The sequence below is a fragment of the Fusarium musae genome, chromosome 1 (assembly GCF_019915245.1).
Source record: "Fusarium musae strain F31 chromosome 1, whole genome shotgun sequence".
In the NCBI taxonomy this organism is placed as follows: Eukaryota; Fungi; Ascomycota; class Sordariomycetes; order Hypocreales; family Nectriaceae; genus Fusarium; species Fusarium musae.
In genome coordinates, this window is record NC_058387.1 from 2,204,446 (window position 1) to 2,219,276 (window position 14,831).

The window sequence follows — 14,831 nt, forward strand, 5'->3', positions numbered from 1 at the left end:
AAACCACGGTTTGGTAGGTTGTTGGTGGTATTGATAAGTAGGTAATAAGGCTGCGTTGCTGGCAGACGGTGGATCGAAATGACGCTATCAAGGATTCAAAGCGCAGATGTATGGTCCTTCCTCAGAGTATAGACACGCCACAAATGACCTGTATTACAGTTGAGACACGTAACAGTTTCACTGAGTGGAAAGTATAAGGTGAGTATGTACCTAGGTAGGTCAGACAGACAACCGGCCCCTCCTGGAGAGTCTTGCCTTATATACCTATCTTTTGTTTGTCAACAACGAGACTGAGTGAACGATTAATCGATTGCGTTTGTTTATCACAAGCAACGCCGAGAGAGGCGCATGATCGCCGAGGTCAAAAACATGGCTAATTGCAAAGTCACGTTTCATTAAATTCTGTAAAGAAAACCACGACCCAGTCGAGCTATCTACCTACCTACCTATCTTTCCAAGCATTTACCAAAATAGTAGGTGTTCAATCTTTTACAAGACATATAATAGGGGTGCATCTATGAATGGCTGGCTGGCTGTCTATGCCTCAGGTAGTGCGGGGAAGAGCTACGTTAAAAGAGGCTGAGCAACCATGGCACAAGACAAAAGTCGAAAATTGAGAGGACGGGAATACTTCGAATACGGAAGTTGAGCCGCGAATGCGCATACAGCAGCAATCAGCCGTGAAATACATATGTAGTCCAGATAGCCTCGGATTTGCCAAGAAGCGAGAGCGGACTTCTCTTTGATCCCGGTGGGTGGCTCTGAAAGGGCTATCAGAGTCCCCTTCATTTTTACCGCAACACCACATGCTTTACTTGCATCATATCATGACAACTTGACGTATAGAGTCACCATGAATAATAAGGTACTAGTACTAAGTCAGTAGATTCCCTAACTAAGGTAGACTAGGTACCTAAGGTACTTATACAAGTCTCAGTTGTCAGTTGTCGTTGCAAAGAATGACGTCTTCCCTCTCGCTCTCTCACTCACTCATATGATATTACCCCTTGCAGTAGGTGCTTATTCACTTGGCATGGATCTATCTCATGGCAACATCACCCCAACATCTCAAACCCTTATGTCCTCAAAATGTTCACGACGTCGACCACCTAAGACTCTCCCCCAAAGTATCGTCCCCGCATTGCTAAACCTCAATCTCCACCTTCGCTTGGATACCGCGACTCCAACTTCACCATTTCGCTTCCACGTGTCGTTAACCCATCACAAGCCTCGGCTCATCAAATCACGGCAGGCATCCTATTCTATTCTTTATATGGAGTATATCCCCAGATCATCTTACCCTTGTCGGACCGATTTTCCATGAACAATGCTGGGTACACATACATAACGATGCCCAACACCACAAGCAGCGAACCCTCCATCTAACATGTAACTAGTATATTTGCCTATAATTATTAGTCTACCCTCTACCCTCTACTCGGGTACACTCATCTCCTACGACCTTTGCCCTCCCCCCCCCCCCCCCCCCCTTCAGCATCCAGGTCGTGCATGTATAGCATTATCATCTACCTCCCCAGACATCACCATCACCTGTTGGCTACGCCAATTCTCATCTGACACCAAATCAGCTGAAGCTCAACCCTGTCAAGTCTTGCTGGCCCTGCTCCTCATGCCGTTGGCTTTCGTCGTCCCGGGTATCGTCCGTCTCTTCCAGCAACAGGCGGGTTCTTCGCTAAGTCGAGTTCATGCAAGAAACAAGCCAAAATCAATGCGAATCTTCATCCATGCATGCATGCATACGCACGCCATACAAATCATGTCATGTCACGTCGCATATGTCGTCTTCAACCATTTTCCGGCCCTGCTCAAGGCCACCACTTCATCTTCTTGTAGCTCTCGATCACCTCCTCGATCAACTCCTTCGTGAGGGCAGGTTTCTTGTACTCAAAACCCAATAGTGTCTTGAGCCGTGTTCCGTCCATACTGAGGTCCGTATCCTTGAGCAATTCCTTCTCCATGAAGGGAGTCAGCGGGCCCGGTCGCGTAATGCCCGCATCTGCGAGGAGGTCGGCCCATGGTCCCAGAAGCTCGTCATTCACATCGTCCACAACACTATCGAGGTTGAGTCGAGCGAATGTGCTGATAAGCTGGCCCTGGAAACCAGTCTCAATCTTGAAAATATCACCAATAATTGTCGCTATGGTGCCTTGACTCGTCGCACCCTCATCCACGATATTGAAGATGGGGATCTTGCCCATACTGGCCTCGTCCCACTTCGCCTTGCCTGCATCAAACCATGCTGCGATTTCCCACAAAGCCCGCGTTACATCGTCAATGTGTGCTGTGTTAGTTCGGAGGTCCTTGGTCCAGAGCCACTTCATTTCGTCTTCAAGGTGTTGATAAGTGCGAGCCATGCACAATGCTGTCGCGACCCACTGAGAGGCATAGGGTCCATAGACGTGCGGTAAACGCACGATGATAAGGTTGAGGCTGTACTGTGCATTAGTGAACTGAATGTCCAAAAGTCATGGTCCCACTATACCCTTCAATTTTGGAGAGCTCCTCCTCAGCCTGCAACTTGAACACAGCAATCCGGTTCCAAGGTTTGAGTTTATCTCCCTCTTTGCTTGGTGATGAGTCGGACTTGTACACCATGCCTGTGCTCAGCTCAACAAAGGCCTTGACTCCTCTTTTGGCCGCCTCTTTGCCCACTGCAATAGAGAGGTTCAATGATCGAAGCTTGTAGACCTCATCCTCTTGTGAGTACCTCGTCTCACCTCCACAGTTAAAAACATAGTCCCATTGTTTTCCATCTGGTCGGTCAAAAATGCGTGCCAATCCTTCTGGAAAGAGGGGAAACATATAGTTAGCCAACTAGTCATACATGAGGCAGCCACCTGCACCAGCAAGCGGGGCTGCCAGCAACAGAGTAAGCAGTGTAGAAACTCACCAGGTCTGCTGGCATCAGCCTGCATGAATTTGTCTTGTGAGCACGCTTCGGAGAACTCAGGAGCTAGCCATGCGAGCTGAGGGAGGACTTTATCAACGAGCCTCACTTCGGAAGCGAGCTCGTTCTGTTGGATATGGAGGGCCAGAAAACGGCCAATGTAGCCAAGCCCTCCAATAATCAAGACCGAAGGCTTTTCGGCCATGTTCGTGAGAGTTATGTTATTCGGGTCGTGATATAATCGTGCGCAAACGTGGGGTCAAGGTGACGGTGCAGGTGCCTCGACGTCGGCGGCGCGGAGGCGATATATGGGAAGGTATAGATGAAATGTACAACAAAACACGCTTCGGCTCTGCAGGTCTAGTGAAGTGCCTTGTCAAAACTCGCTTCAAATGTGAATGAGACGGACAAATGGTTGCTGTGCGAGGAATATTGAGCCCAGACGCCAGGACAAGATTGTTCGGCTTCAGGGGGTAGAGGGTTGTAGCTGAGTAAATGGAAACCGGCCGAGAGGTCCCACGGGGTGCCGAAGATGGATGGATATGCGAGACTCGGTGTGATTTAGCGTTGGGGGAAGCGAGGTGGTTCGGGTTTCTCGTGGATAGAGAGCGGGCTGGGCAGTGACCTAGCACAGTAGTTTGATCGAGAAGAGGGTCGTAACCTGGCAGGGAGTCGCGCAAGTAAGTATATATTAGGGCGCCATGGGGCAAAGGGAGTGCTTGGCTCGGACATACAGTAGCACTGATCTCGCACTCTTTATATCGAGCCCCAAAAGTGCTGGTGCGGCGACGGCGTAGAGACGATGTGCGGGAGCAAAGGGGAACAAGTTTGATCCAAGGCGGGAAGGCAACGGGAGGACGGACGGAAGACGGAACCAGATGGGCGGGATGGTATGGGATGGGAGGTGGGAGTGGAGGGAAACACGATCAACAGATGTAGCAATTTCAACTCTGCGAGGGCACGAGGCGGCGCACCAACCGCTCTCTGGGACGAGCGATGGATAAACAGGGGTCTGAACTAAAGTCAAGAGACCCAACTTTGGATCAAATCTTTCTTGATCAAGGCCACACGACCGAGCCTGAGGTGAGCTTGGAAAGATATAGCTAGACCCTTGGGGCCCTCGAAATTCCGTCGATGAGGGGTGGACTTGATAGACTGAAGAGGTTGTGAAGTGGATCTCTTGTTGAGAAAGACGAGGGGGGAGAATCGGCCAGTGTAAGAGTGAGTGGGATGCAATGTGGACTCCTTTTCCAGCAAAAGGGGCCCAAGTCTTGATGCTGGCTGCTCTCTAGTTTAATGAGGGGCGTGCTGTGGGTTTATGGGCGTGAAAGGCCCTGTCAAAAAGCTCGATATTGTGCCCTACCGAATATCAGGCACCGAGAAGTTGCTCATCTTACATCTTATTCCATCAGCCGGTTCTGAGACTGAGACTCATGTTTCACAGTATCCCGTGGGCGCCCATGTCTTCTTTTATGTCCTAATGTTGACTAAATGCTATACATATCTGGGCAGTTTGCGGTCATGCACATGTATACAAGTAAGATGCACACCAAACCAAAGGGAGCCGTGGCCTGAAAGATGAGTTAGAACGCATATGTGCGCGGCTTGTGGAGGGGTTTTCCTACTCCGATGTACATGTACAGTACATGGGTAAGTTGTGTCAAGAGGGAGCCCACTCCCATCAGTCCATTCCTAGACTCGGGTCAAGACTCTGGGCGGAACAGTCTTTTTTGGGCGTGAGCTTAGGTCCATTGCTGTTTCGTTAACTCGAGACCGATTCGAATCTCCCATGTATCCCATCAGTTTCTCAAAGACTTGGCAAGAGGCTGACATTGGCATCTCAAGAGGCGAGTCAGGGCGAGAGAAGGCTTGAAAGTGCTGGGTCGGTGGGGGGTAGCCGTGCCGTAGCTGGCGGAGACGTGATGCGAATTGGTGGTCATGCGGCTGGACAATTACTGTAATTAATTCAGAGCTGCAGGACGGATTTGCAGGATGCCCCGTTCATCATTGCTGGCCTAGCACCTAGCTACCGAGCCTGCAGTGGGCCTCCATGTTCGTCATTGTCACTGCGACCAGGGACCTGGGACATGCCGACAGAAGGGACTGGGGTCAAGGGTCAAGGAGCATGACAACCGCCGTCCTTGCCTGAGACTACCATTATTAGGTTTTGGCATTTTCTTGTACTCACTCTGCGAGCTGTCAACAGCTTGACATAATTCAAGTCGAGCCGATCGAGAACTGTGAGCCTGTGACAGAACTTTTCGTTTGAGAGATATACCGGGTGACGGTTTTGCCTGCTTGTGAGTAGTCATAAAGTATCTGGTCAGACTGACCTCATGGGTGGTAATTACCAATACTGTTGAACGATAATAAACTCATTACCACATGGGTGAGGGTCAAAGAAAACTCAGCACTTGGCTGGCGAGGGCGCTTAATTCTTGAAATCCATACCTGGCGTCCAGCATGGCGCAAATCATGCTCGCATTGGGTGTCATTCCCGAGGACACATAAACGACGAGGCTTATTTTGGTCATGCCACAGTATCGAAGAATATTATGATGCCAGACGGTTACAGTCCGTAGTCGGTATCCTTCAAGACGCCAAGCCATAACTGCTTCGTAAGGGAATGGACCATATATTGACTGTGACTTAATGCCTCCTGTGCATACGGAGTACAGGAATCCAGAGACCTGATTTTAGTGCTGGGTGCCGGCATGTGTGTGGATCCAAGATCCCGTTCGGGCCGCCAACAGGGCCATCTTGATCTTTTGCCAGACAGGATTGGAGGCGCTGTATCGATACACATGTACTGTAACTTGGACAGTCAGTCAGCCATCGCCAAGGTTGGACGTGTAACAACCAATTCTTGCCAACGGTTCGCGGCTTGCGGTTCTGCCTTATACTGACGGTATGGCTGTACCTGAATTCCAGGGGCAGAGCACGCGTCTGTCATGTGCGCATGTGGCAAGCGGCAGGAACGAGATCAGGAACAGGAACAGAATGATGCGGGGCCTTTTCTAGAATTCTTCCATTTGTGTCTCTACCAATGACGAAAAGAAGAGGTATTAAACAAGAATTGGTGACCATTGTAACAGCTAGAATGGTGGAAAAAGTGGTTGTGATAGTTGAACCACATACCTTATCATTCAAAGTCTTACAACCGGCCCAAGTGTCAAGAGCGCAGAAGTTATCATCATGCCTGCCTTCTCAGTAAGATTTTATTGTACCGATGTCTTGGGCCTTGGCAGGTACAGCTGGGTACCGATCTCATGTAAGTTAGTACCTGCCTTATAGCACCTTACCAGCTGCCCGGTAGTAAGTGCACCTCACTCCAGCCAGTCTCACCACGAACATGGAAAACAATATCCAGTGATCAACAATATTAATTCTGTATCTACCCATGATCAGGAGCTATCATCTTCCGTCTTCCCTTCTGGCCAATCACACAGTCAATAGGACCCCTGTCCCATCATCTTTCCCCCATATTCCAACACTACAAGACGGCTTCAACCTAGAGCCTCTTCAACGCTAACGCCTAATAAATAAATAAATAAATAGAGCCAACTCACTAATTGCCCAGTCCGAGCGCTAGCATACTGTAGAGTACCAGGGCCCTAAGATCCGTAGCTTTTGTCTGCATGTCAAATGCACAACACAGACCTTATTACGGCCAGGGAGTACATGGGAACGACGAGAAATCGAGAGTATCGTGGTCGTTGTCGCTCTCAGATCACCGTTGAACATGGCTTCGATTTACTGCCTTTTATACTATCGCCAGGACCCGTTCCACGATTTTGAGCGCCTTGTCCATGTCTCCTTGATCCTCTTGTCCAGCTCCCTACCAAGGATTCACCGTCTCTGAGACTGCTGTCTATCATATCTGACACGAAAGTGACTACTGCATCCTGCAACCACGTTCCCCATCTTCAGCCAGGCCTCAAATTCACGCCCATCTCGAGTCAAGAGTGGATCATCCTTCATGTCTTGGACATTTAGAATGCATCAGGCACCAGGCTCAGTGGAAAGCTGCGGCAAGGTTTCTGCTAACCACGCAGCCTGTCAGTGCATTTCCACGGCAGTGCAGAACATGTCATCTACCTGACTCAGAAGGTCCTGAATCCACGACCCTAGCGCACCATGGTGCTCGTATGCTGCAACTATGATAAGCCACTATCTGTCGTCTAACAGAGTATCACGGGCTAAAGGCTACCCCGAAGAAAAGCTGCGAACTGATATGGGCAAAGATATTCGTAAGCTGTACTCCGTAGTCCTCCTGAGCCTGAGAGCCCACATGGTAAGAAGTCGTCTACTAGGTGTTCGGACATCCCATACGGTTGACTTTATCCTCGGTCGATGGCCATGAGTTCATGGCGGGCCAGCAGGCCCATGGGCTTGGGGGAAAGAGCTTGATCGACTTCCAGGGTCAGGCTCGTATCAATTGATCGTGCTAACCCTTACAAGTAGGTTGTGCCAAAGCTGGCTGCCGTGATTGGGATGTCGGATGTGTCGATATATTGTCATCTACGGATAAAAGCTTTTGAGTAACGGGGAAGCGGGCCGGTTAAGAGGCTTTCAAGCTGCTCGATTACGATCGAGCACTAATGTAATTATTCATGAAACCGGAGCTGGCGCTTTCATATCGTACTGAGATTCAGAGTCCCATAAGCATGGATGTTTATATGATTTCTTCCATCATCATCATAGGGTTCAGACACTGCCCAAGGATCATGTGCTATTTCCAGGTCATGGCCACGAGTCCTTCAATGCAAACGCTGGATGAAAGCAAATGAGTATATCAATCAATCTGCACATCTATCAAGTCTCGCTCCTAGTGCAATTAAAGGCCAATACTCGCACAGGGTGCCACCACGGTGCAGTACATGTATCTCGAGACAATCTATCGAGGGTCTTGCTCTTCTAACTATCGAGTGAATCGGTTTGGGCACACATCATCTTCTCATGCTTCCGATGAGTTCGCGCTGAGCCTCGCGATCCCGTGCTCCATCACTCAAGCTTCCAATGCTCCTGAGATCGCCCACCACGTCTTTGGCTTTGCCAAAATACACCTCCTGCAGGAGATTGCGCATCTTGAGTTCCATATCCTCAACCAATCGTCCCACATTGGCGATGTGGCTATCATCGTTGTCAACAGGGAGATCCTGTTCGACCTGGCGTGTCATGTTGCCACTAAGGTCCATCTCGCCTAGGTTACCACCAGACGTAGACAAGGTCAGAATCACTGTCGATGTGAGCTTATAGTGTGTGCTTCTTCCTCGCTCAATTGCCTCGAAAACATGGATGGAGTCCCATACACCTTCGGAATTGCCGCCTTGGGGGGAAGCTAGAAGGGGATATCTAGTCAGCGTTGACGGTTCGAACACAGTATGGCACTTTGTCAGGGGAACTTCATACACTTCTTGAGAAGCACGACCCCTGCGAATCCGTCATCAAGGTTCCAGAAGTAAACACTGCTCACACCACCTTCGTAGTATAAATCGCGATAGACGTCGAAGGCCTCGTTCGCCTTGACCTCCATCTTGCGAACACGCTCGCTCGGAATCGCACCCTCACCAGCGCCTTCATTACCACCAGCACCTACACCGCCTGATCCAGCTTCATCCAGAGGAGGGTCGAATTGGTTTGACCACGGTGAGCGGTAGCTGTCTCCATCGCGGTTGTAGTCGCAGAGGAGGTAGTCTCGGCCGGTCTGTTTGCAGCGGCGCACGGTTAGGGGCTGATCGACGGACGACAGAAGGTCTTCGGTCAGATCTGGAGCGATGGAGATGATGGCGTTGAGGTGATCTGTCGTCTGTTTAGGGTTGAGACGGCGGAGAAGGTCTCTGTGGGTTGAACGGTCAGCGATACGGGGGAGGGCGTCATTGCGCGGGAGGGTTGAAGTGCTTACAGAGCGGAGTCAAAGGGATCGACAGCCATGATTATGGGCTTTCGAGGGCTTTGGCTGCGGTAATTGAGAGACTGTGCAAGATTGAAAGGTGGTGGTTGTTTAGGTACTGAAGGTGGCACTAACGTTAGCAGTTCAGGCGGTCCTCAAGTCGAGGTGAAGCTCTGCGACGTTAGGCATGGAGTAGCGGGGTCATGGAGCTCCGTGTGGAGTACGTACTGCAAGCCCATGTAAGTGGTAGCTAATAAGCTCATGGAAGATTAGATCCTATAAGTTATTCCCGGCTGAGAAGCTTTACATTCCGTTACGAGTGTATTAAAGGCTTGGTTTATTGCAAAAGATCGATCATGGTAGGTTAATGATCGGCAGGAATCTGGACATATACCGAGATGCTTCTACCAGTTTCAAGCAATAATGCCCCATCACATAAAACCCTACTCTTCACCAGTTGATAAAGACCGCGAAGCCGCAAGTTAAAGGAAAGAAAGTCAATTAATGGAGACAAAAACACTCGCAAGAAACAACAAACCCTTAATGATGCCTAGCAAAGCAAAATGATACTATAGCCCACCCCAGAGGCAGGTAACCACTAGCACCATAACCTCTACCTTACCCAACTCGGTACCAATATAAGCTAATCGACCTACTTCCCGAGTTCCCTCTCAGTCGGCAGGTCTCCAGGCTCTGTCTCTCCCCTTACCCATCCAGCCGGCCCAGTAGATTATACTATCTCTGCTCTTTTGCGTCGCATGTAATTGGAACATCATAAATAAATAATAGCAAAACAAACGCATCTTCCTCACCACGCGCAAGTTCCAAGAACCAACCAGCCCATCTTCCAATCTCACAGCATAGCCATATTCGCCTCCAACGCCGCGCCCGTGATGTCCACCAGTGGGCGAATCGCCAAGAAAGTCACCTCGAAATTTTCACAAAAGAAACCTTAACCATTGACCATCCCGATGAGCCGTATCGAGTTTGCAGCTGCGTCGGGCCTTCCATGTTGTCCGCAGGTCATCAGTAACATGTTGGGGCACCACATGGCCCCCCTAAGCAATGTCGAGTTGCACCTTGTAGACTCAAGAAGTCTGCTTACCGGAGCAGACTCGGGGTAGCTACGCGGTCATGACATTGAATGCTTAGTCAATGCTGGAACCACACAGCAGACAATGAGCCTTCTCGGTCCAGGTCTTGTCACCGCCCGTTACGTTCTCGCGCAGGTCGCGAATCTCCCATGCTGTGGGGCCGTCTTGCATCTTGAGAGTAGCTTCGAAAAGTCCCAGGTATGGCTTGGAGTCTGCAGCCTTCTTCTTGCGACCTTTCTTGGCCGATCCTTTGGCTGATGCAGTGGTGATAGACCGGGATGGCGTTGGCCCAGGTGTGGGGGTTTCTGTTTCGCGAGGTGTTTCGCGAGCAGTCTTTTTGACGTGGACGTTATCGCTCGTTTCGCCGGAGCGAACATCGATCGTGGGCTGTGTCTCTTTCTCGCCTGCGTCAGTGGGCGATAGAGGGCGCGTCGCCTCCTCGGGCTTCTCTTCCTTAACGGCCGATCCCTCGGTTCGATGGGGCTTATCTGTTCCTAGTCGCTCGTAGACTTGCATGAGAATTTCGTGCGCCATGCATTCGTGATGCATCCACTTCCCGCAACTCGGGCTCGTGCACCCAATCAGGGTCTTGTCAGGGTTCGCGGGAGTTTGACATTTGCACATGAGCTCAACAGACTAGAAGGTCATCAGTACTTTCGGAGATTAAATGAGATATCGAGAGACATACCGAAAGTTGCATGTTGCGGCAATCGTACGCTTGACGCCAATAAAGCGCGTCTTGGATCTCCTCGTCATCTGACTCAATCCATTGGTTGACGGTGACGGGTCCTGTAACACTGACGACATTGATAATGTCCACTAGAGAAGGGTTAGTCGCATTTCAGGGTAATGTCGGTCAGTGATCTAGAACATACTATGATTAGAAGCGATCAACTCATTATTGCCATGGTACGGCTGGCGGCCTTGTACGGTCTTTTTGCCGTCGAGGGTTCCACATGGGAGTTCGTCCGGCCAGTACATCCAATAGACACGTGCATAGACGTGGTGCTCATCGGAAGCACGGATCTCAAGAATACGCGCGACCCAGTCATTGTTGCTCTTCTTGTAAATACCCTTGCCGTCACCTTGAGCCTTTTGTTGTTCAATCGTTACCTCATTGGCAACATTGACAAAGCCTTCACTATAATATTTGACACTGTTGACTGCCAAGAGTTAGCCATAAGCCCGTACAACGGACGGCGCCGAGACTTCATCGGATACTTACGGACGAAGCTGTTGTAGCGCGTCATATCTTGCCATCGTTTTCCTGGTTCGACAGTGTAGTACAAGTCCATGTTCTCGTGCGTTTTGAAATTGCCCGTTGGGGAGAAAGGGGAGATTTGAATCTGGACCCGTTTGTCGTCATCTTGGCCATCGCGCTTCCGCTTCTTGTTTTTTTGACGATCCGCCTGAGTAGCCGCAGGGCCAGTCGCGTAAGTAATCGTGAAAGGGCACTCAGCGCGATTCTCCTCCCCGACGGATCGCGATCTCTTGCGATTGCTCATTGTGGCGGTTTGATGCGGTTGGGTATGACCGCGTCGGGAGTGGAGAGAAGGAGGGGTTTGCAGATGAACGACAAGGCGCGCGAAGAAGCGACGCGGAAATGGAAGAAAAGGCTATATAGAAATGGAAGAGAGGATTGGTTTATCTGAGGTTTTCGATGTCGCGATCTGTGCTGAGCCGAGCCCAAGCTGCGTTTGAGCAACAAGCCGCGGCTTGCGATGATGTCCTGTGCGCAACGAAAGAGACTCGATTTGTCTGAGAGAGCAACGTCGCAATCTGCGGAAGAACTAAGAACTGAGCCAAAAGCCCAAAAGACTTGCGTCACGTGACCGAGCAGGCACTGGGGCCACCTAAACACCTAAGCAGGCTAAGCTGATGGACGGAGTTCCTACCTACGGAAGAGCGACTAGCGCCCAGCGTTAGTCAACGCGTCTGGACAAGCCTTGGCTGAGTAGCGTAGGTAGCTTATTAGAGGCGCAGGGTGAAGGGGGTCTTGGCGCAATTCAGTTTGGGTTCTCAGAGAAAATCGATGATAGCTTTGATAAAAGGGTGATAAAAGCGATTCGGTGAGTGAGGAGCAAGTGTAGTAAAGTTTTGAAGAGTCAATGTTGTTTGTTGAATGGAGCTTGTGTGTTTCAGTGGAAAGCAACAAGAAGAGTGAGGGGATAGAGAGAGAAAATGCAGGCGCGTTTGCGTTACATTGAGCGTAAACTTGGGCCCCAGAAATCCGTGCAGGGAAGCCTGCTTCTAGAAACTCCGATCCAATAGTTTATAAAGCTCACGCGTTGTTCATCGCCACCTTGCCTCATATTAGATAGTATGTACAGAGAGCGCGCCCAACTCTTAAGCAGAAAGGAAAATACTGTGGTATACTGATCAACTTGAGATATTGACATTGCTGAATTTAGTTCGTTGTCTAGCACTTATAAGTCGTAGCCAAATTATGATATCACCAATCATCTAAGTAAACGCCGCCGCTATGCTACCTTGCCCATCCAAGAATCAACAGCCATCTGACCTAGGGTCTTGCATGTTCATCGACAATACCATCTTCCTGCTCTCTCTGATAGTCGGCCAGCATTCCACGACGCTCAGGCTCATACTCATTATCGTTTGCTTCCTCCACAGGAGATCCTGCCATTGACTCGGCGAGCTTCATGCCTTCTCTTCTACCACGCTCGACATTGATGAACCAGATCAATGGCGCAGGAAGGCCAACCAATGCTGCCAGAAACCAGAAAGCCGGGCGAATCGTGCCAGTTCTATCAATGATAGCACCGACAATCGTCGGACCAAAGACACTGGATCCCTTGTCCGTTATGGCGTACAGAGCGTAGAAAGCTGCCTCGGATCCGGGTGGAATAAGCTCACCATACAGAGAGCGGCAGTAACCACCCAACCCTCCGAGCACGACTCCATATACAGCCGCCACTGGATACATCTCCCAGGGTTGTTGGAGGCCAAATACGCCCCATTCTTTAACAAAGGGAAGGTAACCCAGCAAGCCGTAAAGGGGGATCAACTCGAACAAAGCAATGCAGACAAGAATGGTTTGATGGGCTTGGAGGTTAAAGAGCCGTGAGATCCACGACCATCCGAAGGCGCCGAATACCCCTGCCAGAGTTGAAATGACATTTATCATACCGAGCGCCCACGGCTTCATGTGGAGTTGGGTTTTGGCGAATAGAATCGCGGTAGATGACGTGGTTGCGATCGCATCGGACAGGAGAAACCATCCAGCCAGAAACAAAACGATGTCCAGAAGGCGTCTAGCCTGTTGGACGGTTTTGAATAGGCTCTTCCATGCGTACAATATGTACGCAAGTCCTGCCATGATGCCTTTACGGCCGTCATCAGCCAGCGGAGGCCCGGGGCGGGGCCGCAACCACATGGCGGCCGGAATAGTGAAGATTGTCCACCAAAGTCCGACCATGAATAATACCACTCGTTGGCCCCATGTGGTGTTATGCATGGCTATGAGAACAGCAATACAGACGCATTGCAGGAAGAGCGCGGCAATATAACCGGTACCAATTCCGATGGCTGAGATCCGCGTTGACAGTTGCAATTCCTTGGAAGTGATTTCCGCATGGCTTGCTGTTGGTTTCAGTCGCTCGCCGTCTTCAGGATCTAACAGAGGTGATGTTGTCGTAACCCTTGACGCCTGGAGATCACCCACCGAGTCATCCAAAGGGCGTGACTCAAATTCAGAATTGGCAAGATCTGGAGTCTCAGCAACGTTGACCCCGATAACATCGGGATGGTATCGCACAAGCAGCGGAAGAAAAGAGTTCAGTAATACAAAGGATGCGCCAAAGGACGTGTTGGAGATGACGGTCAAGAGGGCGCCGAGAATGTAGTTGTCTTTTGTAATGAAGATGTAAGACATGACGGCGAAGCTTCCAATCCAGGCGAAGCTGAGAAGAAGCTTCTTGCGGTAGTTTCCATGGTCAGCAGCGCAACTGATGCTGACAACGAGCAGTGCTTGAATCAAGACGCTCACTGAAAATGTGTACATGGCGAAGCTCGCAGTGTTGATTTCTACTCCAAATACCCAGACAATGCATTGCCCGTCCCCCTCTTTCTTACTCTCGCTAGACCCGCAAGGTGTTTTTCGGTCAGAGACGAGCACACCGTTCTCTCTGGCAAGAGTCTCTAAAAGGATGGGGATAAAGGAAGCTGGAGCATGCGTATCAGTAATGGGTCTTGGCGATCTCCAGGTAGGTAGCCCAGAGATATTGCTTCACTGTTAATAACCTACCAATTCCACAAATCACGTACGTCTCGGACGCAAATGCATAGGCGTACCACCCTAGAAGCTCCTTTCGACTCGTTGGGCGAGCATCATGGCCAGAGTGACGCGGTACGATTGGCCGTCGCACGTCCGCTTGGCTATTGCGAGGGCTCATATCGCCGTCGCTAGAGGATCGCTCGTCGTCGGCCTCGAAAGCAGAAGTTGCGCAAGATCTAAAGGATCGTTTAGAAATATTGGAAAGTCCGGACCACGGTCTATGGTCTTGGAGACGTGGACGCTGAGGAAGAGGTTGAAGGTTTGGCGCCATGATGAAAGGTAGGTAGCTATGTCGCACTCGTGATCTCACTGGGTGCACGTGATTGTCGTCACAAGGCCAAGACTGGTGAGCCTGAGTCTCCCCCAGGCGCATTCGACACCAGACAGTTTTCCTCACGAGATTGAAGACGGTTTTGGATTAGTAAAGAGAGGCTTCTGCTCTCGATAAGTCGTGAAGTGCGCCATGTACTCTGCCAGCAAGCGTTGAAAGACAATGGATACGTGGACGCCGACAGTCACGGTTTTGTCGATCGATTATACAGCGATGAGAAGAGAACAGGGTAACAAGAAAAGACTCATAGTTATAGAGTGAACTGCGCATCGTCGTATTCTTAAAACATGGCTGGCACCCAGAAGCCAAGG

General features: G+C 50.3%; 4 protein-coding genes across 4 annotated transcripts; all 4 read right to left on the reverse strand.

Moving 5' to 3' along the window:
- Positions 1-1,826: 1,826 nt before the first annotated feature.
- Positions 1,827-3,113, reverse strand: J7337_000665 (uncharacterized protein; the record flags this gene model as incomplete). Its single annotated transcript, XM_044818413.1, has 3 exons — positions 1,827-2,451; positions 2,504-2,804; positions 2,912-3,113. 3 exons carry the CDS (start codon positions 3,111-3,113, stop codon positions 1,827-1,829), a joined length of 1,128 nt encoding a protein of 375 aa, XP_044686115.1.
- A 4,744-nt stretch (positions 3,114-7,857) lies between these two features.
- Positions 7,858-8,842, reverse strand: CAP2 (F-actin-capping protein subunit beta; the record flags this gene model as incomplete). The annotated part of the gene is made up of 3 exons (XM_044818414.1): positions 7,858-8,249; positions 8,321-8,748; positions 8,814-8,842. 3 exons carry the CDS (start codon positions 8,840-8,842, stop codon positions 7,858-7,860), a joined length of 849 nt encoding a protein of 282 aa, XP_044686116.1.
- A 1,107-nt stretch (positions 8,843-9,949) lies between these two features.
- J7337_000667 (uncharacterized protein) lies at positions 9,950-11,400 on the reverse strand (the record flags this gene model as incomplete). Its single annotated transcript, XM_044818415.1, has 4 exons — positions 9,950-10,531; positions 10,584-10,714; positions 10,771-11,058; positions 11,121-11,400. 4 exons carry the CDS (start codon positions 11,398-11,400, stop codon positions 9,950-9,952), a joined length of 1,281 nt encoding a protein of 426 aa, XP_044686117.1.
- Positions 11,401-12,416: 1,016 nt separating this feature from the next.
- Positions 12,417-14,460, reverse strand: ATG22 (Autophagy protein 22; the record flags this gene model as incomplete). Its single annotated transcript, XM_044818416.1, has 2 exons — positions 12,417-14,077; positions 14,160-14,460. 2 exons carry the CDS (start codon positions 14,458-14,460, stop codon positions 12,417-12,419), a joined length of 1,962 nt encoding a protein of 653 aa, XP_044686118.1.
- Positions 14,461-14,831: the final 371 nt, after the last annotated feature.